This window comes from Ictidomys tridecemlineatus, chromosome 5 (genome assembly GCF_052094955.1).
Source record: "Ictidomys tridecemlineatus isolate mIctTri1 chromosome 5, mIctTri1.hap1, whole genome shotgun sequence".
NCBI classification, from domain to species: Eukaryota; Metazoa; Chordata; class Mammalia; order Rodentia; family Sciuridae; genus Ictidomys; species Ictidomys tridecemlineatus.
The window spans coordinates 96,350,333-96,373,168 of record NC_135481.1 but is presented as its reverse complement, the minus strand read 5'-3'; the positions used below and the strand labels follow the sequence as shown (position 1 = coordinate 96,373,168).

At 42.4% G+C, this 22,836-nt stretch overlaps 1 protein-coding gene across 2 annotated transcripts; it reads right to left on the bottom strand.

Annotated features, from left to right (window-relative positions):
• Window positions 1-1,645: 1,645 nt before the first annotated feature.
• Window positions 1,646-9,720, bottom strand: LOC101973210 (acyl-coenzyme A thioesterase 6). 2 transcript variants are annotated; one of them, XM_005321209.5, is made up of 3 exons: window positions 9,142-9,704; window positions 4,709-4,911; window positions 1,646-3,187 (listed from the first exon to the last, which is right to left on the bottom strand). In XM_005321209.5, the coding sequence occupies exons 1-3, from the start codon at window positions 9,596-9,598 to the stop codon at window positions 2,582-2,584; spliced, it is 1,266 nt and encodes a 421-aa protein (XP_005321266.1). In that variant the 5' UTR covers window positions 9,599-9,704; the 3' UTR covers window positions 1,646-2,581. The 2 variants fall into 2 exon arrangements, with proteins under 2 accessions (XP_005321266.1, XP_077906629.1); XM_078050503.1 differs by lacking the exon at window positions 1,646-3,187 and adding an exon at window positions 7,476-7,573 and having other exon boundaries at window positions 4,777-4,911; window positions 9,142-9,720.
• Window positions 9,721-22,836: the final 13,116 nt, after the last annotated feature.

The window sequence follows — 22,836 nt, the reverse complement described above, 5'->3', positions numbered from 1 at the left end:
CTATAGTCACCCTACTGTGTTTTGACACACTCTTCTTACTTCTAACTGTAACTTAGTACCCATTGATCAACCTCCCCCTGTCCCCACTCTCCAGCCTCTAGTAATCACCATTCTACTCTAAACTTGGCCATATTTTTCTTTTCTTCCTCCCCTTCTCCCATTCTCCCCATCCTTCTGTACTGGGAATTTAACTCAGGAGAGTTTACCTCTGGGCTACATTCCCAGCTTTTCTTTTTAATTTTACTTTGAGACAGGATCACACTAAATTGCCAAGGCTGGCCTCAAACTTAAGATTCCCTGGCCTTAGCCTCCTGAGTTGCTGGGATTACAGGTGTGCACTACCATGCTGGGCTCAACGGTGTTATGTTTTCTGATTTGCTATTTATTGTTTTCCTCTTTAAAAAGTGTCTCCACTTGAATTCCTTATAGGTGTCAACTACTTTGAGCCACTGAACTTCAAGTAAAAATTATTGGCATTCGAGTACAGAGTTGGGCTGACTCAACTCTCCCACCAACTAGATGTGATTCTTAATCCTCCCAGATTCCAATCTCCCCACCTGAAGAAATAATAGCTAACATCTGACAGTTAAATTCTCTTAAGTGCCTTATATGGGTTGTCTAATTTATTCATAACAGTGCGGTAAAGTGCTTTTTATTATACCTACTTTATTTTTCCCCCTACTTCATAGTTGAGGAAATGGAGGTCTAGACACTTTTAACAACTTACAGGTTAGTAGTAAGTGATGGAGCCTGACCTATCTCTCTTATAGAGGCATCCCCAGTGATACTAACTTTTACATCATTTAATATGTCTTCGTGAGATAATCTTTGGGAGAAATTGATTTCTAAGCTTTGCTTTTATTTTATGGATGTTGTAAAATTTGTGTAATTAGTTGGCTTTCCCATCCCATCTCTAGAGTGGAAGGTATACCAGGGAGTGAGTTAAAGGTGAGACTCTCAGAAGTCTCATCATGGTGGGAGGCCATCCTCGCACGTGATTTGAGTTACCTCCTGGCTGGGCAAGAGACACTTAGACACATCTTTGTGTCCAGAGCTTTCCCCACCCTTCTCAGGTCTGAAGGCTTGTCCGTGTGGAATTGTGTCTGGCCACAACCCCTGAAGACCCAATTGTTGCATCTGACCTTGGGACACTGACCCCCTTAATTTTCATTGGATGGGATTTTCCCCAGAATTTTTTATTCCCCAATAAAAGTCCACTCCCTGTCGTGTTCTCTCTCTCTCACTGGCCTCTTCAGTAAACCTCACTACCCTAATAGGTAGCTTGAGGCTGGAGGTAGGAGAAGCCGTCCTGGAGCTGGTTTAAAGGTAATTAGAGTCTGTCTCTTTAATTCAAACTCCCTTTTGGATTTCTCACGTAGCTGAACCTTCATTTATGAAGCCTATGCTGGCTGTGGGCTAAAATCATGGAAAATTATACTATATGAAAATTATACTATATGAACTCTGCACTCCAGAGTTTTAAGTTAGTCAAAATCAAGTTACCTCTTTGGAACCTTTCATTTCATTCATTAGGACCAAATGGGCATTTGCTTGGATAGACTCAATTTGGTGAAAAGATTTTGTATGTACCCAGGAAACCATGATCTTTTAAAATATTTGTTTAGTTGTAGTTGGACACCAAATCTTTATTTTACTTATTTATTTTTATGTGGTGCTGAGGATCAAACCCAGTGCCTCGCATGTGCTAGGTGAGTGCTCTATCACTAAGCCAAACCTCAGTCCCAGGAAACCATGATTTTATGTGAAGAAAGCTTCAGGTTTTCTCTGACGTCTCAGAAAAAAATTTCTTGTGCTCAGGGAAGACCTCTGCTCTGGTATCTCCAGACTCTAGATTGTGCTTCAGCTGCAGTGGGTTGAAGCAGATCCATTCTAGTCCTTCCCTCATGGAAAGTAACAGGAGCAAGATGGTGCTGGGAGGAAGTCTGATGTGGCAGGTATACATGGCATCCAAAGATGAAGGCCATGGCCCGCAAGGTAAAGTCCTGAAATCTTAGCATCAAGGGCATTCCTCCTGACAGGCAGGGACCATATAGTAACTGGAAATCCATACAGATGGTAAACATAAAGGAAGTATATCAACAGGGACGTGCCCCCAGTCATCAGTCTAGCGGTCGGGGACAAGGCTTGAGTAAATTTTCAGGAATGCATAATGGCAAAAATGTGGCAGAAGCCATATTTTTGGGACCAGAGTGGGAAAGGGCCCAAAGGAGAAATGAGATTTCAGAACAATACGGAAACTCATCCTCAGAACTAGACACAAGGCTAAAGGTAGACCAGCAACTGAGAGTCAGGCAAGCACTTCTTACATTTCTTTTGCCTAAATGAAGATTAATCCTATACAGATAAGATCAGGTTTAAATCTATACATTGGGTAAAGTTCAGGGAGAGAGGAATGGGCCCAGCAGCGAAGGAAGGAGGGTTGAAAAGGCCGAGTCCAGCAGGACCTGACAAGGAAGCTGTTTGTTTTTGTGATAAAAAGCTTCCTAAGTGTTCTGGCAAGCCTAACAGAAATTGTAGAATTAGTATTTTTATGAATGATATTTGGTCTATGATTGCAAAGTCATATTTTGCTGTGCTGGACAGATTTTTTACCATTGAGATATTTTTGAAAAAAAATTTGAATTTGCTGCCAGGCATCTTCCTGTGCCCTTGAATGAGCCCTAGGCTCACCTCCGTAGAATACTGCTTCACCCAAAATTGCATGCACAGAGGCTGTGGAAGGAGGAAAGTAAGGTGGGTCAATACAATGGCCAGTTTCTGGATAGAAGATTATCTGGGGTTTGTTTTTTCCATGAGCTTGTAACCGTTCAGAGGCTATATGAGCATAGAATTCACTTTTCCAGTTATGATCATCCAGGCCAACAATAAACAGGAAGGGTCCCTGTGCCTTTTCCAGTGGAATAAGACTTCGATGGTTGTGTTCCTCCAGTGGATTTTTCCAGATGTCTACCAAATTCAAAAGGCCTGACTCAGTGATTTTTTGTTTACTTAGCTCATTGCCAAGATCAGGAATAATCATATCCTTGTAATGCAGAGGAGCTATTGTGTTGGCCACACAGGCGTTGATAAGTACAGTGGCTGTGATGCCCTTCAAGAAAGAAGCCATTGAGAGACACAGGTCACCTCCTTTGGAGAAACCTAGAAGCCCAACATTGGGACCTTTCACCTGATAAGAAAATAAAGAGAAAACAAGTTTAGAATTCCTAAGTGCAGGACCGAAACAGTGATTTCACATTCTCTAAGTAGCTTTCTCACATACAATTTTCTTCGCTTTCTTATGCAACATCTATGAAGTTCAAGTTGTCTTCTAATAAACAAATTAATTGATTTCCTAGTATATAGGCCATCCCCTAATATGTATGAAGTCTGGGTCAAGAATATACACAGAGGCCCTTATACTCTAAGTCAAATGAGCAAACTGTTAAATAAATGCATCATTTTTTCCCCAAGCTTGATAAATACACCACCATAACAATTTATAAGGTCAGGTTCAAATTTAAAATCTTAGAGCTTGCTGGAATTCTGTATTGGGACATGGCATGGAAAACAAGTCAATCACTGACTCCAGCCTCTGGGCCAGCCTCCTTCTCTTCCCACTCCAGGCTCCTTTATACACCTTGAGGGACCTCTCACATTTGTGTGTAGACACCCAGTATGCATGTTTAAAGCCTAGGTGTAGTATACATACTGATGGACCCAAAGAAGGAGCATAGAGCAGGAAGCAGGGTCAGAGCTGTTAGGCAGAGAATCTGGGTTTCCAGATCCCAAGGGCATGGTGGAGAGCATGTGGGTTCCAGGTGGACACAATCCCTTGGTCCCTCAGCTGCCTTATTCTATGGGCAAGGGTCCAGTCAAACGAGGGCCAAAGTATGATAATCTAAACTAAAAGGTGGAGAATGGAAGTCTTTCCTTCAGGTTTAAGGGCAGAATTGGTAGTATATGTTGGTTTCTTATTTTTTCAGGGCCTTATCTCCCCTAAATAAACTACCCTTCGAAGTTTAAGATCATCTAGGTTTTAGCAACTTTGCTAAGAGACCAGTCCCTAAACTCCAATAAGATTAGATTATCCCACAGGCCTTGAAGAACATCTTATCTTTAGTATTAGAATGTTTGGGTCTCTTTAAATCTAGATGGTAGCAAAGAGTATGTATCATTCCGTTATTTATAATCATACCAAAATGTTTGAATTAACTTTTTTTCCTGTTATCAAAGATTTCTTTTATCAAACCATAATACTAATATTACACTTAACATTAATGATTCCTTAATATCATCAAATACACAATTCCTATTCAAAAGTCACCAATTATCTCAAAAATGTCTCTGTATACTCAAACTTTTCCCACTACACATTTACGTTAATATTATAAATGAGAAAAATTAAATTTTAGAGAGATCAGTTGCCTTATTCAGGATGATTAGGCTATATACAGAACCAAAACTCAAAGTTAGTATTGTTTTATTGCTTTTTGGATTATAGTAAATGGTTACAAAAGAAACTGAACAGTCAACTCTTACAGATGGGAGAAAGATGGTTGGACATGGAAAGAATATTACTAGTAACTTTTGAAGGAGCACTGTGTCTTCCTGCTTATTTCTAGTTCCAATGTCCTGGTAGGGCTTTTGAATCCAGCCCTGTGTCCACTTGACCCCCTCTCCTCTGAATTCAGCAAGTTACAGAACCCACCTTTGGATGCTGTAGCATAAAGTCTACAGCTTCTTCAAAGTACTCCAGGCGCATATCACTCAAATATTCAGGGAGGTCTTCAAATCTGAAGTAAGCCAGAGCAAGCACAGCAAAACCATGCCCCGCCAGGAGGCTGGCTCTGTATTCACAAAGGCCACCACCACTTCCAAACAGATCGATGATCCCAGGGAAGGGCCCCTCACCTGCAGAACACCACAAGTCAAATAACAAGAAGGTTTAGCCTCTCAAAAGATATCCTTGGTTTAAGATTTCTGCAATCAGCAAATAAGTTTTTGAAGCTAGGGAGGTTGGGGGTAGAGAGGTTGGTGAAAGTGGACCCCCCCCTTTTTTTTTCGTCCTGGGGATTGAATCTAAGGAAGCTTTACCACTGAGTTATATCTCCAGCGCCCCATTTTTTTTATTCCTTGGGGTCTTACTAAATTGCTTAAGCCTTCTCTAAAATGTTGAGAGCCACAGCCAGTCGGAATGGCCCCTGGCATTTTGCCAGAAGTAATGGTTGAGAGAGGAGCCATTAACATGATGTTGGATTGATTCAATTGTATACAGACTCCTGCTGTCCACCTAGGGCGCCTGCTACTTTGGAGTTCTCCTAGGGATTTCCTGGGAAGGGGAGTTGGTGTTGGTTGGTGAAGTTCTGGTGGAGGGAGTTCTGGTTGGTGTGGTGTGCCGGAGAGGGGCCGCATGGTTGTGGGTGGCGTTCAGGAGACTTCCCGGGGAGTGTGCATGGAGTGCTGTTGGAGTTCAGGCAATAAAGTTTCCTGTTTGAACATACAAGTGCTTTGTGGTGGCTCGGTGATTTGTGCCCAGCCAGACCGCGGCATTAAAATGCTGAGGCTGTCCTCCAACTGCGATCCCTTTACCTCAGCCTCCCAAATTGCTGAGATTACAGGCGTGTGTCACCATGACTGGTTTATTTTACTTCTTTCTTTTTTTAAAAAAAAATAAGCTACAGGGAGAAGGGTGGGTGAACAAATCCCTTCTTTTCTCCTAATTTTGTCACATATTTTCACATTAATAATAATATAAATAAAGCAAGTTAGAAATAACATATGGTGAGATATACATTTCCTTTATTTTTCTTTTGGTACAGGGGATTGAACGTAGGGGTGCTTAACTAAGCCACATCTCTAGCTTTTAAAAAATATTTTATTCAGACAGTCTCACTGAGTTGCTTAGGACCTTGCTAAGTTGCTAAGGCAGGCTTTGAACTCATTATCCTTTTGCTTCAGCCTGAGGTGCCACTAGACATACAAGAGTGCAGCACAGCACCCAGCTGAGATATACATTTTCTAGCAACATTTTTTTGAATTTTTCTTACAGTCATCTATTTGAGAATGGAGCTATAAATTGCTCTATTTCTACAGGAAATCACTAGAATATACTTTCCACCTCCTACTATCTGCTCTAGACTTGAAGGGAGCCATCCCTAAATGTGCCATGTTTTTTGCATCTGAACATTGGTATATACAATTTCATTTAACTACAATACTATTCTCTCTCCCTCCTCACTTTTTAAAAAAAATTTTAATATTTATTTATTTATTTATTTTTAGTTTTCGGCGGACACAACATCTTTGTTTGTATGTGGTGCTGAGGATGGAACCCAGGCGAGCCAGGGCGAGCCAGGGCGAGCCAGGCGAGTGGGGTAGTGCTTGAGCCACATCCCCAGCCCCTCCTCACTTTTTTTTAAAAGAAGAAACTATTTTATTTATTAGAAGGTATAAGAGAAGTGAATGAGTAAATTTACAACATCTTAACAAGAGTAACAAATTTTCAAAATGAATTATATATGGCAGAACAGAAGATATGTGCAATATATATTTCAGAAAAAATCTTTACAACTTCGAAAGATCAAAATAAGACTACCAGCCGGGCACAGTGGCACAGGCCTGTAATCCAGTAGCTCCGGAGGCTGATGCAAGAGGATTGCAAGTTCAAAGCCAGCCTCAGTGAAAAGCGAGAGGCTAAAAACTCAGTGAGACCTTGTCTCTAAACAGAATTCAAAATAGGTCTGGGGATGTAGCTCAGTGGTCGAGTGCCCCTGAGTTCAATCCCCATTACCAAAAAAAAAAAAAGACTACTAAAGGTTCAATGCAAAAAAAGATTCATTTGAATATATGGGACTCTATGTAGTATGTCACATAGTTATTTAGGCCCTAAAACCAATCAGTTTGAATGTGTACCCCGCTTAGAAGTGACCAATCACCCCTGCCCAGCCTGTTCCCGCCAATGAATGTACTAATCAGGTCTAAGAGTTGTTGTTCAATTTTCCCGTGCCTCATGATGATTTGTTCTGATGTATATGCAAAGCCCCCTACCCTCCCCAAAAAGTGTACTTAAGCTCTGCTTGACCACTGCTCTGGGCTCTGGGCTGCTCAATCTTCCTGAGTGAGCCTGGAGCCTCAGCATGCTGAATCAATAAAACCCCTTCTGCCAATTGCATGAAGCTGGTCTCTTGTGGTCTCTTCCTCCAACGCTTCGCCGGACCCTTACAACAGTAGACACTGAAATAGCACAAGATTGATTTGACTGGATATCAGATACTACAACTGGGTGTGAAGAATGATTGCTCTTCCTTCTTTTAAATGAAAGCCTTTAGAAGATTCTTATTGAATCAGTTGAATCCCTGTTGTACTCTTGTGCCAGTCTCTAGTAATTTGGAAATGTATATATTTTAGTCAGCTTTTCCATTGCTCTGACTAAAAGACCTGACAAGAACAATTTTTGAGTTTATTTGGGGGCTCACAGTTTCAGAGGTCTCAGTCTATAGACAGCAGGTTCCATTCTTTGGGTCTTGAAGTGAGGCTGAACACCATGGTGGAGAAGTATAGTGAAGGGAAGCAGCTGAAGATATCACACCAGGAAGCAGAAAGAGAACTCTGCTCAAAAATGACAAAATATATACCCCAAAGACACCCCAGCGACCCACCTTCTCAGCCACACCCTACCTGCCTACAGTTACCACTCAGGGAATACCATCAAGGGATTAATTAACTCATTGACTAAGGCCGATAACCCAACCATTTCACCTCTAAACCTTCTTGCATTACCTCACACCCCCAGACCTATTTTGTATTTTATTTAGAGACAAGGTCTCTCTGAGTTTCTAGGTGTAAGACCCTATTCCAGTCTTAGGAGTTCACCATGTAGTGAGCAACTCTATTTAAGGTTAGGGATTGCTCAAGAACTAAAAAAGCTAAAAAAGAGTTTTTAAGAGTTAAAAAACAAAATACATTCTCTTATTTTGAGGAATAATCACAGTATTCAGGTTAGAAATACTGTGCACTACAGCAACTCTAGCACTTTTATACACTAAGAGTTGAAATCAGGAATTTGATTGGAAGGAATGGACCATTCAGGTCCCTTCTACATACACCGCACCCTCTTTTTACTTAGACTAGGGTTTCTCAACTTCAGCACCATAGCCATTTTGAGCAAGATACTTCTTTGTTCTGGAGGCTGTCCTGTGTGTATTGTGGGTTATTTAGCAGCATTATTGGTCTCTACCTGCTACATACCAGTAGCATCTGCCCCTTCAGTGTGACAACCAAAAATGTCTCCAGATATTGCCAAGTGTCCCTAAAGAAAGGGGACCACTGACAATATAGGAGTGGACTGTCAGGGAATACTGTGTTTTAAATGACTTGAGGGCACTCTCTATTTGGAGGGAAGGCAGGTTTTATCCTCTTTGGAAATATGATGTGAAAGGAGGCAAAAGTCACCCTTGCACATTCCAGAAGACAGTGATGATATAAGTATTCAAACACCCAGAGTTTGGCATCTAATTGATTTCTGAATATAAATTGAATGCACTCTTTAGCACACAGTAAGGGATTGATAGTGCCTCCAGGGAATGTCAGGAAACCAAGAAAAGCTTTCATTCAGAACCCTAGGGAGTAGAGAGAGGGGCGGGGTGGGGCGGGGGAGGAGAGGAGAGATATCCCAGCTACTCAGAGGCTGATTCAAGATGATCTCAAGTTCCAGGCCACAGCCAGACACTATCTTAAAATAAAAAATAAAAAGGGTTGAGGGTAATAGCTCAGTTCTGGAGCGTCTCTGATTTCAATCTCCAATACTGAATTTTTTCCCCCTAACCGGGAATTGAATTAAGGGGCACTCGACCACTGAGCCACATCTCTAGCCCCAGTTTGTATTTTTAAATTTAGAGACAGGGTCTCACTGAGTTGCTTAGCACCTCGCTTTCGCTGAGGCTGCCTTTGAACCCCCGATCCTCCTGCATCAGCCTCAGGAGCCGCTGGGATTACAGGAGTGCGCCACCACTCCAGGCTCCGAAAAATTTTTAAAAATTGAAAAAAATCAGAACTCACTACAAACTTGGGGGCAACTTTAGGGACTGAGGGACCACGCGTGTCCCAATGACTGGACCAGGTTCTGAGCAGCAGGTGACTCACCAGGCGGCAGGAAGAGCGTGGCCCGTACCGGGCCCGCGCGCACCGGCACCCGCCGCACCCCGGGCGGCAGGAAGTGGCGCTCGTGCAGCGCCCGGGCCAGCAGCCGCCCAGCGTCGGGCTCGTGGCCGTCCAGCACCTCCAGCTCCACCACGAAAGGCTTCTGCACGTCCCGCTTCACCAGGCGCCCTAATGGCTTATCAGGCTTCATGGCCCAGATCAGCCCCATGGGCTCCAGGCCCGCGAAGCTGCCGCCCAGCGCGGGCGCGCGCGCCAGGTCCAGCTCGCCCTCCGCGTCCGCGCGGTAGCGCGCGTGGGCTTGGAAGAGCGTGCCCTTCTCGTCGCGCAGGGACGCGCGCAGCGTGACCCGCTGCCTGGGTGCCAGGCCTTGCACGGTGATGTGTAGCGGCTCGTCCCAGCAGCCGGGGCCGGCGGGCTCCAGAATCAGCTTCGCAACCATGCCCACCCAGGGGGAAAGGGAAAGACGGATCGGAGAGCTCCTGACCCCGGCCTGGCCTCTCTAGGCGTCGGGAGTGGGGGTGGGGGGGAAGAAGTTGCCACTGAACCCTTCGCCCTATCCTATTGGTTGCGATCCGCGGTGCGAGGCCCCCTAGTGTTTGTAGCGGAAAACAGTTGCCCTGGACGGCCAAAAGGTAACCTTTAACTTACGTGTTAAGAGTAAGAATTAATCTTACTTTCCAGCGTGGTGAGGTCGAAATACAGGTAGAAAGGCTGATTGGAAGGCATACAGTTTCAAAAATCTCCATTTTGCAAAGACATCCCAGGTAACTCAGGTGATTAGTGAGCAAGATGACCTTGATCCCCGCTTACCTCTCGGTTCCTTACCAAGTCTTTTCCTGGAGCTGCTGGAACCTGGAGCTGCCAGAGCAGGTTAATGCTTTTGGAGTCAGACCACCTGGGCTCCAAGGTCACTCTGCTCAGAGATCTTCAGCAGAGCACCCAATGAAACCTCTGAATCTTGTTTCGCCATCTGAAAAGATTTGTTGGGACTATTAAATGGGCTAACATGTAAAAACATTGTGGCCTCAGTAGGCAGGGAAAGAGAACATTGTTTCTCTACTCACAGATATAGTCATTGGCATTATGAGTTTGTGGTTTTGTCGGAATTCTGGCAGGAAACAAGTGACTCTTACAAACTGGGTCATTAGAGAAGAGTTCATAAAAGGACTATTTACAAATGCATGAACAATATTAATAAAGAAAGAGGGAAAGGGAGAAAGAAAGAAAGACAAAGAGGGAAAGGGCGATGGAACCCAATAAGGATTTGTGTGGCACTGAAAGCCTGAAGAATCAAGTGCTTCCTGGTTAATGCTTTTGGAGTCAGACTACCTGGGCTCCAGGGTCAGGAGCTGCCACTTTCCTAAGAGCGAGGCAGGCAAACCTATGATGATGACACAGATGTGTATGTGCAGGTGAAGTACATAGTGTGGTTTCATTGTACTCTTTCTTTTTTAACATCTTACGCTATGAAAATTCTTTTGACCTTGTAGATGCTATACTTGAAGAACTACTGATCTATTACATAGCCTTTGTTCAAATTTTGCTTATTTTTCTACTAATATCCTTTTTCTGGACCAAAATCCAATCTAGGAGCACATGTTACGGTTAGTTGTTTTTCATCTTTATTTGCTTTTCATGATTGTGACAATTTTAGAGTGTTAGCTAGGATTTTTCTAGAATGTTCCTCCATTTAGGTTTCATATGGACCGCTGTTTGCCTATGAATGAATTCAGGTTTTGCATTTTGGGGACAGAATACACAGAAGTACTGTTGTGCCCTTCTCAGTCCAGGATGTCAGGAGGTACTTGATCTCCATGTCCCAGCAGTGTTGGTGTTAACGGGATCCCTGCACTGTCCTTATTGCAGCTCTGGAGTCAGTCATTTCTCCTAGGAGCCATGGTTCCTTTTATTGGAGAAACCAAGATCTCCATGCAAGGTGTGCTTATTGTCACAGGGTTGCCATAACTTCTAGGCCTTTCAGTAGACAGAGTCAGGAAATACATGGCTTCTGATCTCATAGGGAGCTGACAAGGAAGAAAATACAGAGAGGTGATAATTCAAATAGTAGTAAATGATATAAAGGAAATAAAATGGGGAGATGTTAAAGCAAATGGCTCGGGGCCACTGTAGCTATAATACTCAGGGCAGACCTCTGAGGATGTGACGTATAAGCCAAGACACGAATGATGAAAAAGAGTTGGGCATGTGAAAATCTGAAAGGAAAAAGCATCTGGGAGTGGGAACAGAAAGCAAAAAGGCTTTGAGATGGGAATGAACTTGGTGAAGTTACACAGAACTCTGTCCTTCACTTCAGCTGCTGAGGAACTTGTCCACAATGAACTTGGGACCTAGATGCATATAACCAACATCAAACACATGCTTATCTGGACCTGGACTCGTTAAAGTGGAACCAAAATTTAAAAGCCCAGACATTTCTCCATAAACATTCAACAGGTTTCCTGTTTTTTTTTTTTTTTAATTGGGGCTCAAACCCAGGGGTGCTTAACTACCAAGCCACATCCTCACCCCTTTTTTGTATTTTATTTAGAGACATGGTCTCACTGAGTTGCCTAGGGCCTTGCTAAGTTGCCAGGGCTGGCTTTGAACTCAAGATCCTCTTTCTTCAGTGTCACGGTGGCCAAAAGGTGTGACTTAAGCAGTCAAGGGAGATAAATAAAGAATGTCCACACACTTCTGCCTTTGTGAATGCTTTATTCATTCAAATCACTCAATACAATTTCACTCTATAGGTTCTTAATCAAGAAAATGACAATCCTTAATACTAGGCACTGCAATAGACATAATCAATTCACAGCAAACAATTCTAGATTAATTCTAAGCACTGCAAACACACTTAATCATGACAGGCTCATGACAGACATTCCCTCTGGATGCTAAGCTCAAGCCTTAAAGTCTTAGGCTTTAAGTCCAGCAGATGTACACTCACTCAGACCGTGGTGATCAGATCAGGGACCAAGACAGGCTTCTCCTAGGGTAGAGCTGACAACTCCAGTGGAGGAGAGAGTCATAGGGAGAAGTTGCAGCTCTCACCAGGGTCAACATGTGGCTGTAGTGTTTGAGAGCAGTGAGGAAAATGCAGAGGATCAGGCAAACGATAAGAAGAGTTGGGATGTCAGTCCAGGTCCTCATCAGGCTCTCAGGCATGAGGGCATCAGTGTCGGCTGAATAAATGTTCATTTGCTCCATCATTTATATAAATTTTGGGGCTTCTGACCACCCTTTCAATCCCTATCAGCTGCCACTGGGTCTCTCAGTTATCATTTACCCTGGGGTTAAAACATCTGGTCTGGCAGTCCCCACCCTGATATTGTTGCCTTTCCCCCTTATCAGATAAGAGCAACAAGACAGAGACTTCACTCTGAGTTTGTCAGGGTTGGGGGAAGTGACCTGTTTGGGCCTGAGGGCCATACAGGAGGGCTCCGGTAGGTATACCTGATGAGACTGCAGGTTTCAAAATGGAGTTTTAAAATGGAGTTGCTTAGGCTCAGGACTAAAGCCTTACACTCAGCCCCCTGAGCCACTGGAATTACAGGCATGCACCATCCCACCCAGTTCAACAGGTCTCCTTTGTCATTATACTCTTGTCCTACAGTAACTTGCTAGTGGCTTCTCTTTGGCTAAACTCAACCATACACCTAACTCAGGTTCTGTCTAGTTACCTGTGAGGATGGCCTTAGGCCTGAGCCTAAGCAATTCCATTTTAAAAACTCCAGTTTGAAACCTGTAGTCTCACTAGGCACATCTAACAGAGCCCTCCAGAAGGCCCTCAGACATAAACAAGTCACTTCCTCTTACCCTGATGTGATAGTCAAGCCAAAGTGACTCCATTTTGCAAAACAACCATGCCAAGTAGAAGGGTCATGACTGGGGCAAGATGTTCTTTTCCTTTTGCTATAGAAACCTTTAAGAACATGGAACTACCTAATGGGGCATTGTTTCTATAACTAGGGTAACAGGGCTCTGTTTCTGTAACTGGGGTGACTGGGCTAATTGTGATTGGCTAACCATCCCTCCACCTGACTGCACTCTCCCGATTCTGTAACTTGGCTTGTTTGCATTGGCTAGGCCCCCAAATGTCCCTTTTGCAGTTTTCAGGCTTATAAGGAGTGCCCTTGCAATTGTTCGGGGCTGATCAGGGGAACAGTCGCCACCAGTGTGCTTCAATAAAGGCTTGATTCGATTATTCATGAGTGGTCTGGAAGTCAATTTATAAAACCCCAGCAGTGTTATAGTTTAACTATAACACTGATAAACAGAGTGAAGCCTCTGGCAGGCTGTCCTCACCTGATAAGAGGGAAAATCAAGAAAATCAGGGTGGAGACCACCAGAGCAGATGTTTTAACCCAAGAATAAATGATGCCATTGAGCAATCCAGTGGTAGCTGATAAGGATTGAAAGGGGGGTCAAAAGCTCCCCAATTTACTATAAATTATAGAGCTAATGAACATGGATTCAGTCAGCCGAAACAAAGATGCACTTGAACTGGAAGGCCTGATGAGGACCTAGACTGACATCCCATCAATTGTCATCATTTGCCTGATCCTCTGCATCGATCCTAACCACTCTCAAACTCTACTGCCTCATCTGGACCCTGGTGAGAGCCGCAATTTCTTCCTACGATTTTTACCCTCTCCTCAACCGGTTGGTGGTTCACTCCACACTAGGAGAAGCCTGCCTTGGTTCCAGACCTGGTCACTTCAGTCTGAGTGAGTGTGCATCTGCTGAATGTAAAGCCTAAGGCTTGAGACTTTTGAACTTAGCATGCAGAGGGAATGTCTGTCATGATTAAGATGTGTTTGCAGTGCTTAGGATTAATCTAGAATTGTTTGCTATGAATTAATTAATCTAGAATTGTTTGCTGTGAATTGATTAAGTATATTGTAGTGCCTAGCATTAAGGATTGTAATTTTCTTGATTAAGAACCTATAGAGTGGGGCTGGAGCTGCAGCTCTGTAGTAGAGCACCTGCGTGGGGCACTGGATTAAATATTTAGCATCACATAAAAAGAAATAAATAAAGATATTGTGCCCATCTACAACTGGAAAAAATATTTTTTAAAAAAAGCTGGGCACAATTCAGGAGCCACTTGTCAAAAGAAACGAACTTTATTTTTAGAACCACACATGCAAACAAAACAGCTCCTCAGGAAAACCTTCAGAGCCCAACTGCCACCACCAGCTTCCCACAAGCCTCTCAACCTCCCCCACTCCTCCGGCTCTTGAGGCTGATTGGCTGGGTCGCATGGGCGGAGCCAAAAAAGTCCCCCAATGAGCAGCTCCGAGGTCTGAAAGGGCGGGGAAACAGCCCAATGAGCCTCACCGCAGAGGAGCCAATCAGTTGGCAGCTAGAAGTTTGCTGGGGCCGCTGTGAGCCAATCATCAACTGGAAGCTGGAAGTTTGCTGGCAGCTGGGAGTTTGCTGGGGCCCCTTTGGCTGTGGCTCTCAACACACTGGATTAAATATTCAGCATCACATAAAAAGAAATAAATAAAGACATTGTGCCCATCTACAACTGGAAAAAATTTTTTTTAAAAAAGCACCTATAGAGGGCTGGGGTTGTGGCTCAGTGGTAGAGCGCTTGCCTAGCATGCACGAGGCACTGGGTTCAATCCTCAGCAACACATAGATGTAAAATAAAGATATTGTGTCCACCTAAAACTAAAAAATACATATTTAAAAAAAGAACCTATAGAGTTGTAAGGGGGGGTCCGGCGGATCATTGGAAGGAGAGACCACACAAGAGACTTACTCCATGCAACTGGCAAAAGGGGATTTATTGGGGATCCATTCCAGCGCGCTGGGACTCTGTGCCCACTCAAGAAGGGAGAGCAGCCCAGAGCCCAGAGCAGAGTTCAAGTGGAGCTTAAGTACACTTTTTGGAGAGGGTGGGGGGCTTTGCATACATCAGAACAAATCATCATGAGGCGCGGGAAAATTGAACAACAACCCTGAGTCAGGATTAGTGCATACATTGGCGGGAACAATTAGGGCAGGAGTGATTGGTGCTCCTAGGTGGGGTACACATTCAAACTGATTGGTTTAGGTCCTGCAATGCCTACGTGCCAAGCAACTCGGAACCCTTAGCTATTAAACAACCAGAAAGTCAGTGGAAATATTTACTGGGCAGTTCCAGTATTGTCCTAACAGCTACAGGGATTACAGGTTTTGGGGGTAGCAGAGGGACTCTAACAATACTAGTCTTTTACTTTTTAACCCAATCCCTGCACTTCGGAAACTTTAGGATGCCTGGTCTTTTACACTTTAACTCAGGCTCTGCGGCTTAGAATCAGCTTGGAAATTTTACCTTTACAGAGTGAAGTTGTATTGAGTAATTTGAGTGAATAAAGCATTGGAAGGGGCAGCAGCTGTGGACATTCTTTATTTCTCCTCTTAGACTGCATGTGTCGAAATTTTGCCCCTTGCACCATTACCCCATAGTTATTAATTGTGGAGTTTTGAAAATCTTTGTTTATTTATTTATATATCTATCTATAGTGGAAATTAAACCCAGGGGCACTTTACTACTGAGCCACATCCCAAGCCCTTTTTATTTTTTATTTTGAAACAGGATCTTGAATTTATAATCCTTCTGTCTCAGCCTCCTGAGTAGCTGGGATTGTAGGCATTCTCTACCTGGCTAGACTTCACTTTTAAAAAAAAAAATTTAGTTGTAGATGGACACAATACCTTTGTTTTATTTATTTATTTTTATGTAGTGCTGAGGATGGAACCCAGTGCCTCACACATGCTAGGCAAGCATTGTACCACTGAGCCACAACCCCAGCCCTAGACTTCACTTTTTACAATAGTTTTAGGTTGACAAAAAAAAAAAAAAAGGAGCATAACCCTGGGTTCACTTTCTATTTCTTATGTGTGCACACACACCCACACCTTCTCTCACAATTGAATGGAAAGTACAGAGTTCTCATGTCATCCTAATCAACACTTCCTACACAGTTTCATCTATTATTAACGTCTTGAAATAATGTGATACTTTTGTAATAATTGTTGAGCCAACACTGATATTTTATTATCATCTAAACTTCATAGTTTATATCCTTCACTAATTTTATAGCCACACCTGTCTGTGTTAGTCAGCTTTCTGTCACTATAACAAATACCTGAGATAATCAACTTATAAAGAGAAAATGTTTATTTTGGCTCACATTTGAGGTTTTAGTTCATGATCAATTGACCCTATTGTTTTGGGGCTAAGACCCAACATCATGATGGGAAAGTTTGGCAATGTAAAACCTTTCACCTCATGGCTGGGAAGTGATAGAGAGAAAGAGGAATAGACCTGGGTTCTACAATACCCTTTGAAAGTATGCCCCCAGGGATATGAAGACCTCCCACTAGTTTCTCCTCTTGGAGTTTCTACCATCTCCCAATATGGCCTTGCTGGGGACCAAGCCATGTGTTAAACATGGGTGCTTGGGGGACATTTAATATACAAACTATAGCACATTTGTATATCAGAGAATGTGTGACTCTCTCCAGTAAAATAACCACATCTGACACTATTTTCAGTAGTTCATGGGTGTACTTGTTTTGTAGTGGCTTATACCCATCCTTGTACTTATTTATTTATAGACTCAAATCTCTGAAGATCCAGAGGTTCCCATCTAATTTTTTAAATTCACAGCATATCATATATAGTAGGCACCAATAAATTTGCCTTAAATGCATTAATTTTTTTTAAAAAAATTATGCTGTTAATAAAATAGAAAAACCACAGTCTGGAAAAAGTCTTGGAAAGCATATATGTAATTTAAGATTATTTTGGGGGATATAGGCATGATCCCATTATTAGTTTACGTTCTTGAACTTTCTAGTGACTATGGCTCACAGTTGAATTACTTGGCCATGTGTGCTACAGACAAAGCCTAAGGGCCTTTTGGAAATTAATTTAGATTCATAATTCCAGTTTATGTAGCCAATATCAAGTTTATTTTTAGTGGAATTCTCTCTCTCTCTCTCTCTCTCTCTCTCTCTCTCTCTCCCTCTCTCATTCTTTCTCTTTCTGTCTTCTTGGTAGTTGTAAAATGAACAGAATGCCTTTATTTTATTTGTTATGTGGTGCTAAGGATCGAACCCAGTGCCTCACATGTGCTAGGCAGGTGCTCTGCCACTGAGCCATGCCTCAGGGCTCTATGTAAAATTTTGAATGCTCTTGATTAAGGTATATATATGTCATGTAAATATATATATATATATATATATATATATATATATATATATATATGTTATAGTTAAAGCTTCATCCCAGGGTTTTATAAACTGACTTCCAGACCACTTATGTATAATTGAATCAAGCCTTTATTGAAGCACACCGGTGGTGGTTGACCAGAACATAAAGCTGTTCCCCTGATCAGCCCCGAACAATTGCAAGGGCACTCCTTCTAAGCCTGAAAACCACAAAAGGAATGTTGGGGGGGGGGTCTAGCCCATGCAAGCAAGCCAGGTTACAGAAGTGGGAAAGTGCAGTCAAGCCAAGAGAAGCCTAACCAATCATAATTAGCCTAGTCACTCCAGTTACAGAAACAGAGTCCTGTTACCCTAGTTACAGAAACAATACCCCATTAGGTAGTTCCAGGTTCTTAAAGATTTCTATAGCAAAAAGAAAAGAACATCTTCCCCAGTCATGACTCTTCTACTTGGCATGGTTGTTTCACAGGATGAAGTCATAAAACAAAATGGAGTCACATTTGCTCCTACTATTATATATATATATGAGAGAGAGAGAAAGAGAGAGAGGTGGTACTAGAAATTGAACCCAGAGACATTCTACCACTGAACTATAACCCCAGCACTTTTTATTTTTAATTTTGATATAGGGTCTTGCTAAGTTGCCTAGGCTATCCTCAAACTTGCTATCTTCTTGCCTTGGCCTCCCAAGTAATTGGGATTACAGGTATGCACTACTGCACTTTGTTAGTATTTGTTTTTCTTATATATACATATGAAAAAGTATATGGTCCGATGTAAGTTGTATTTTTTTTTACTAAGGATTATACTGAATTAAGCTTGCAAACCACTTGATTGAAGGCTGTTTAATATTGTCTAATAATACACAACAATATTTACAGTGTTAGATCACAAAATCTCTCTCCTGTTTGTTCACTTATGATCAAGTAAATGATATGTGGCTTTTTACTCTCAGAAAATTGACCTTAATTAAATAAGTAAGTAAATGATGTGGCTTTTTACTCTCATAAAATTGACCTTAATTCATTTTGTTGTTTGTATTCTTGCTCATCACCTGACAAATATATTTATATTTCATAAAAACAGTTATCCAGGCTGGAGATGTGGCTCAAGCGGTAATGAGCTCACCTGGCACGTGCAGGGCACTGGGTTCAATCCTCAGCACCATATAAAATAAAGATGTTGTGTCCACCAAAAACTGAAAAATAAATATTAAAAAAAAAACAGTTATCCAAAGTACCAGCATTTATATTTTAAGAATGACAAAGATCCTTCCCTTTAACTGAAAAAAAAAAACAACCAGTTTTTTGGTTTGTACTAGTGATCAACTTCTTGATTTTAATGGCACAATGGATGGGTTTAGCTAGAACATTGGCAGACATTCTGTAAGGGTCCCTCGAACGTCGGAAGAAGAGACCACCAAGAGACCGACTCATGCAACAGCAAAAGGGGGTTATTGAGGATCCAATCCAGTGTGCTGGGGCTCCAGGGGAAAGGTTAATAAAATAGGTACTTGTCAATCCGTTTTTCTATATGCTTAACAAAACAGAATGTACTGTCCCCAACTGCGAACTGTTTGCTAATCTTGTTCCCAGAATGTGCTGTCCCCAACTGCCAAACTGCAAAATGTAACTTCCCTCCCTGCCCTCTCCAAGGAAAGTATATAAGCTCTGCTTAAGCTGTTCTCAGGGCTCTTTGCTCTATTCAAGTAAGCTCTGAGCCCCAGCATGCTGGACCCCCAATAAACCCTTTGCTATTGCATGAGACAGTCTCTTGGTGGTCTCTTCCTCCAACGCTCGCCCAACCTTTAATCAGGCTCACTCAAGAAGGGAGAGCAGCCAAAAAGCCCCAGCAGGGGTTGAGCAGTGCTTAAGTACACTTTTTGAGGAGGGGGGGGGCTTTGCAAATCAGAGCAAATCATCATGAGGCACAGGAAAATTGAACAACCACTCTCAAACATGATTAGTCCATTCATTGGCGGGAACAGGTCGAGCAGGGGTGATAGGTCACTCCTAAAGAGGAGGATACATTTAAACTGATTGGTTTGGGCCCTGAATGCCTACGTGCCAAACTGCACAGGGTCCAGGTTATTTAACAACAAAATGGTCAGTATCCGGCATTGTCTTAACTGCCTCAGGAATTTCAGGTTCTGTGTGCAGTTCAGAAACTTTACAATACCTAGTTCTTTACATTTTAACTCAGGCTTTGCAGCTTAGAAACTTTACCCTTTCAATTCCAGTGAATCATATTTTCATGTACAAGATCCTAGACAGGATCTGGCCAAGGAAGGACGTGCTTCATTATTGTGTCTGAGTCTCAATGAGGGCTACAGGATGAATGATAGGATTATGAAGAAAATGCAGAAAGTTGATAAAATTATGTAGATTATAAGTGGTGTACCTAGGAGTAGACCAAAGTCTTTCCATGTCTTTATCAGTATGAAGTAAGGTAGATTTGTGTACAGTGAGTGGCATTTCTGTGATGGATAAAGATCTCAGAAGAGATGACATAGTATAGGAGATGCTCCTAGAGATGAAGTCCTTCATCACTTTTCATCTTTTTATGTGATTAAAATGAAAAGATGTTTGAGATTAAGATCATGGTGGGCAAGATATCATATTATGTATATTATATATAGAATGTTAGAGAACAACATCATAAGAAAAGGTAATCAGTCTGTAAGACCATCACACATTCACATCTTGATGACAATAAAATGAGAAGATGGAGACAAATTGCAATGCTAATGAATCAATTTAAGTAGAATAAGAATCCCCAAACCTGGGACAGGGGTTATAGCTCAGCGGCAGAGTGCTTGCCTAGCACATGTGAGGCACTGAGTTCGGTCCTCAGCACCATGTAAAAATAAATAAAATGAAGATATTGTGTCCATCTACAACTAAAAAATAAACAATAAAATGGAGGCCATGCTGAGAATAATTTCAGGAAACACAGGGCAACTCATGAAATGTTAATGAAGTCCCAAAAAAGCCCTAGGCCCAAAGTCCATCCCAAAGGAATGTTAATGGAACCCAGGAAACAGCCCCCAACAGATTTGGAGATAGCCCATCCCAAAGAAGTATTAATGAAGTCCTTCCTGCCCAGATTACGCCTTTGGCCCACCTGTGTCCCACCCCTCGGGCCTTCCAACCTACATTCCATCACTGAAAGAACTATAAAAAGAGAAAACAATCGCACTTCGACGGATTCCACCTCTTGGGTCCCCTTCTTCCTCTGGGAGAAGTCTGTCTTTTCTGCTGTCCTTTAATAAACTTCTAATTTCTACTCTGACCTTTCCTCGGCATGCTTCTCTGGTGTTATTCTTCAACATTGGGGAAGCAAGGACTCGTCACCGGCCAACAGCGGTAACACTACTAGTCAGTAGTGCATCACTAATTATGAGATTAAAATGGATACATATAAGTAATTGAAATAAATGGTACATGGTCTCATGATATCTTAGGCTTTCTTAAGGGTTCAGTCTCAGAAGATATTCTGATAGACCCAACCTGATCTTTTATTAAATTGGGAGCCATCTTGCCACAAAGCCATGAAAAGCTAATTTCGGCTTTACTATAAATTACTGCAAATTCTGAACCTGCTTGGAATGCCTGCCCGTGCCTTGAACTCACCCATGCCTGGCTCTCTGACCAGATAGCAGCCCTCTCTGAAACTTTAGTGACACCTCATAAATATTGGCCTTCCCTGGCCAGACAACGACCCTCTCTGAGGCTCTAATGGTCTTCATAAATTCTGATGTTGGAGCCAGCAAAAAATGTAAACTACCATTAGTGTGATGCTTGTCAGAGTTCTGTTATCTGTAACCCCCCCTTTTGTGTAACTTTCTGGGCTATAAAGCTGGGCTGTAGGAAAGCTGGGGGGGCTGTCTTGTTCCCACCGTTTTGGGAGGAAAAGGCAGTCCGGCCGGTCGAAATAATAAGCTTGCTTTAATTTGATTTTAATTGGAGTCAGTGGTCTTTTCTTGCGTCCTGGTCTAACAATTCCTCATTGAAGAACTTTATCGGTGACTCTTAGAAATGAAAATATTTAAATAATATGCCTAATAGAGCCTGTTTAACAAAGATCTGCAAATCTTTTTTTTTTTTAATGTTTTGGTACAAGGAATTAATTGAACCTACGGCACTATCCTTTTTATTTTTTTATTCTGAGATAGGGTCTCCCTAAGTTGCTTAGAATCTTGCTAAGTTGCTAACGCTGGCCTCAAACTTGTGATCCTCCTGCCTCAGCCTCCTGAGTAGATGGAATTACAGCATTACAAGCATGTACCACCAGACCCCACGGGATCTGGAAATCTTAAGGGTGTTGTCCTGCATTACCCGCACAGGGAGTCTAAGGTAGAGTATTTTTATCTCAAACAGATTTGAAGTTGTGTGCAGAGACTAGTCAATAGAGATATTTAGAAAAAGAATAAAGCTTTTAAGAGAATTCTTGTGAAAGAACTAGGAGCTCTTTAATAAGGGAGAGAGTATGAAATAAAGAGAACTCTGAACTCCTAATCTTTTTCAGATCAGAAGCAAGTTGAATGGACTTTTTAGTTGCTAATGTAGTTTTCTTATTGTAAATAAAGATTTCAGTTCAAACAGTAAAAACCAAGAGCCACAGAGAACAACAGACACAGAATAAACTAGGTAATAATAACGATGGCTCCTGTTCTCAGTGGATTTCAGAGTTGCTAAGGGCCAATGACAGTTGTTACTCCCACTTTCCCCATTTTTGAATAGATCATTAGGAGTTGTCTTATACCTTTCCCATCATGGTATTGTGTATGTGTCTCTGTGGGAATAGTTAACTTTTTTATTTCACAGGTGTTTGGATTGAGGAGAACGATACTCAATGATACTCAAGGAACTGTTCCAAGGAGCCACATCTGTATCTGGACCTGATAACAGATGAGGAGCTCTTAGACCTGGATAGAGCTTGAGCCAGGTACTCTAAAGAATGGAATATAGAGCCTCAGAAGAGGGATGTGTGTTATTGCGTGTGGGAGGGACGAGTGGCCAGAAGGCAAATTGTAATGTTCTAAGATGGCAACAGTATTTCCCAGCCCACATGTTTTTCTAGAACCTTGGCACCCTCCTTTCACGAGTGTATTCTTCTTGACTTTGGTAGATGTCCATGACTGCCATGACCCATAGTAATGACAAGAGAGATGCTATCTAACTCCCATGACGAGGTCAAAGAAAGGCCATGCAATTGTGCCTTGCTGACTTGGGATCCTCCTTTTAGAACTCAATGCCAGTAACCAGTGAAAAGGCCCAAGTGGAGAGAAACTAAGAACCCCCTAACTCACAGCCCTGCCTGAGTTCCCAGCTGACAGCCAGAACAACTTCCCTGCTCTGAAAGTAGATCCTCCAACCCCCTGTCACTCTGCCCCAGCCAATGTCACTTGGAACAGAGGTGATCCACTCCTATTAAATACTGTCCACT

Bases quoted from the DNA above. Each gene is read 5' to 3' on its own strand.
- LOC101973210 (XM_005321209.5), bottom strand. From the start codon at position 9,598: ATGGTTGCGAAGCTGATTCTGGAGCCCGCCGGCCCCGGCTGCTGGGAC. The intron at 4,912-9,141 runs GTGAGTCACCTG...GGTGTTCTGCAG, and splicing joins CACGCTCTTCCTGCCGCCTG to GTGAGGGGCCCTTCCCTGGG. The intron at 3,188-4,708 runs GTGGGTTCTGTA...TTTTCTTATCAG, and splicing joins TTATGCTACAGCATCCAAAG to GTGAAAGGTCCCAATGTTGG.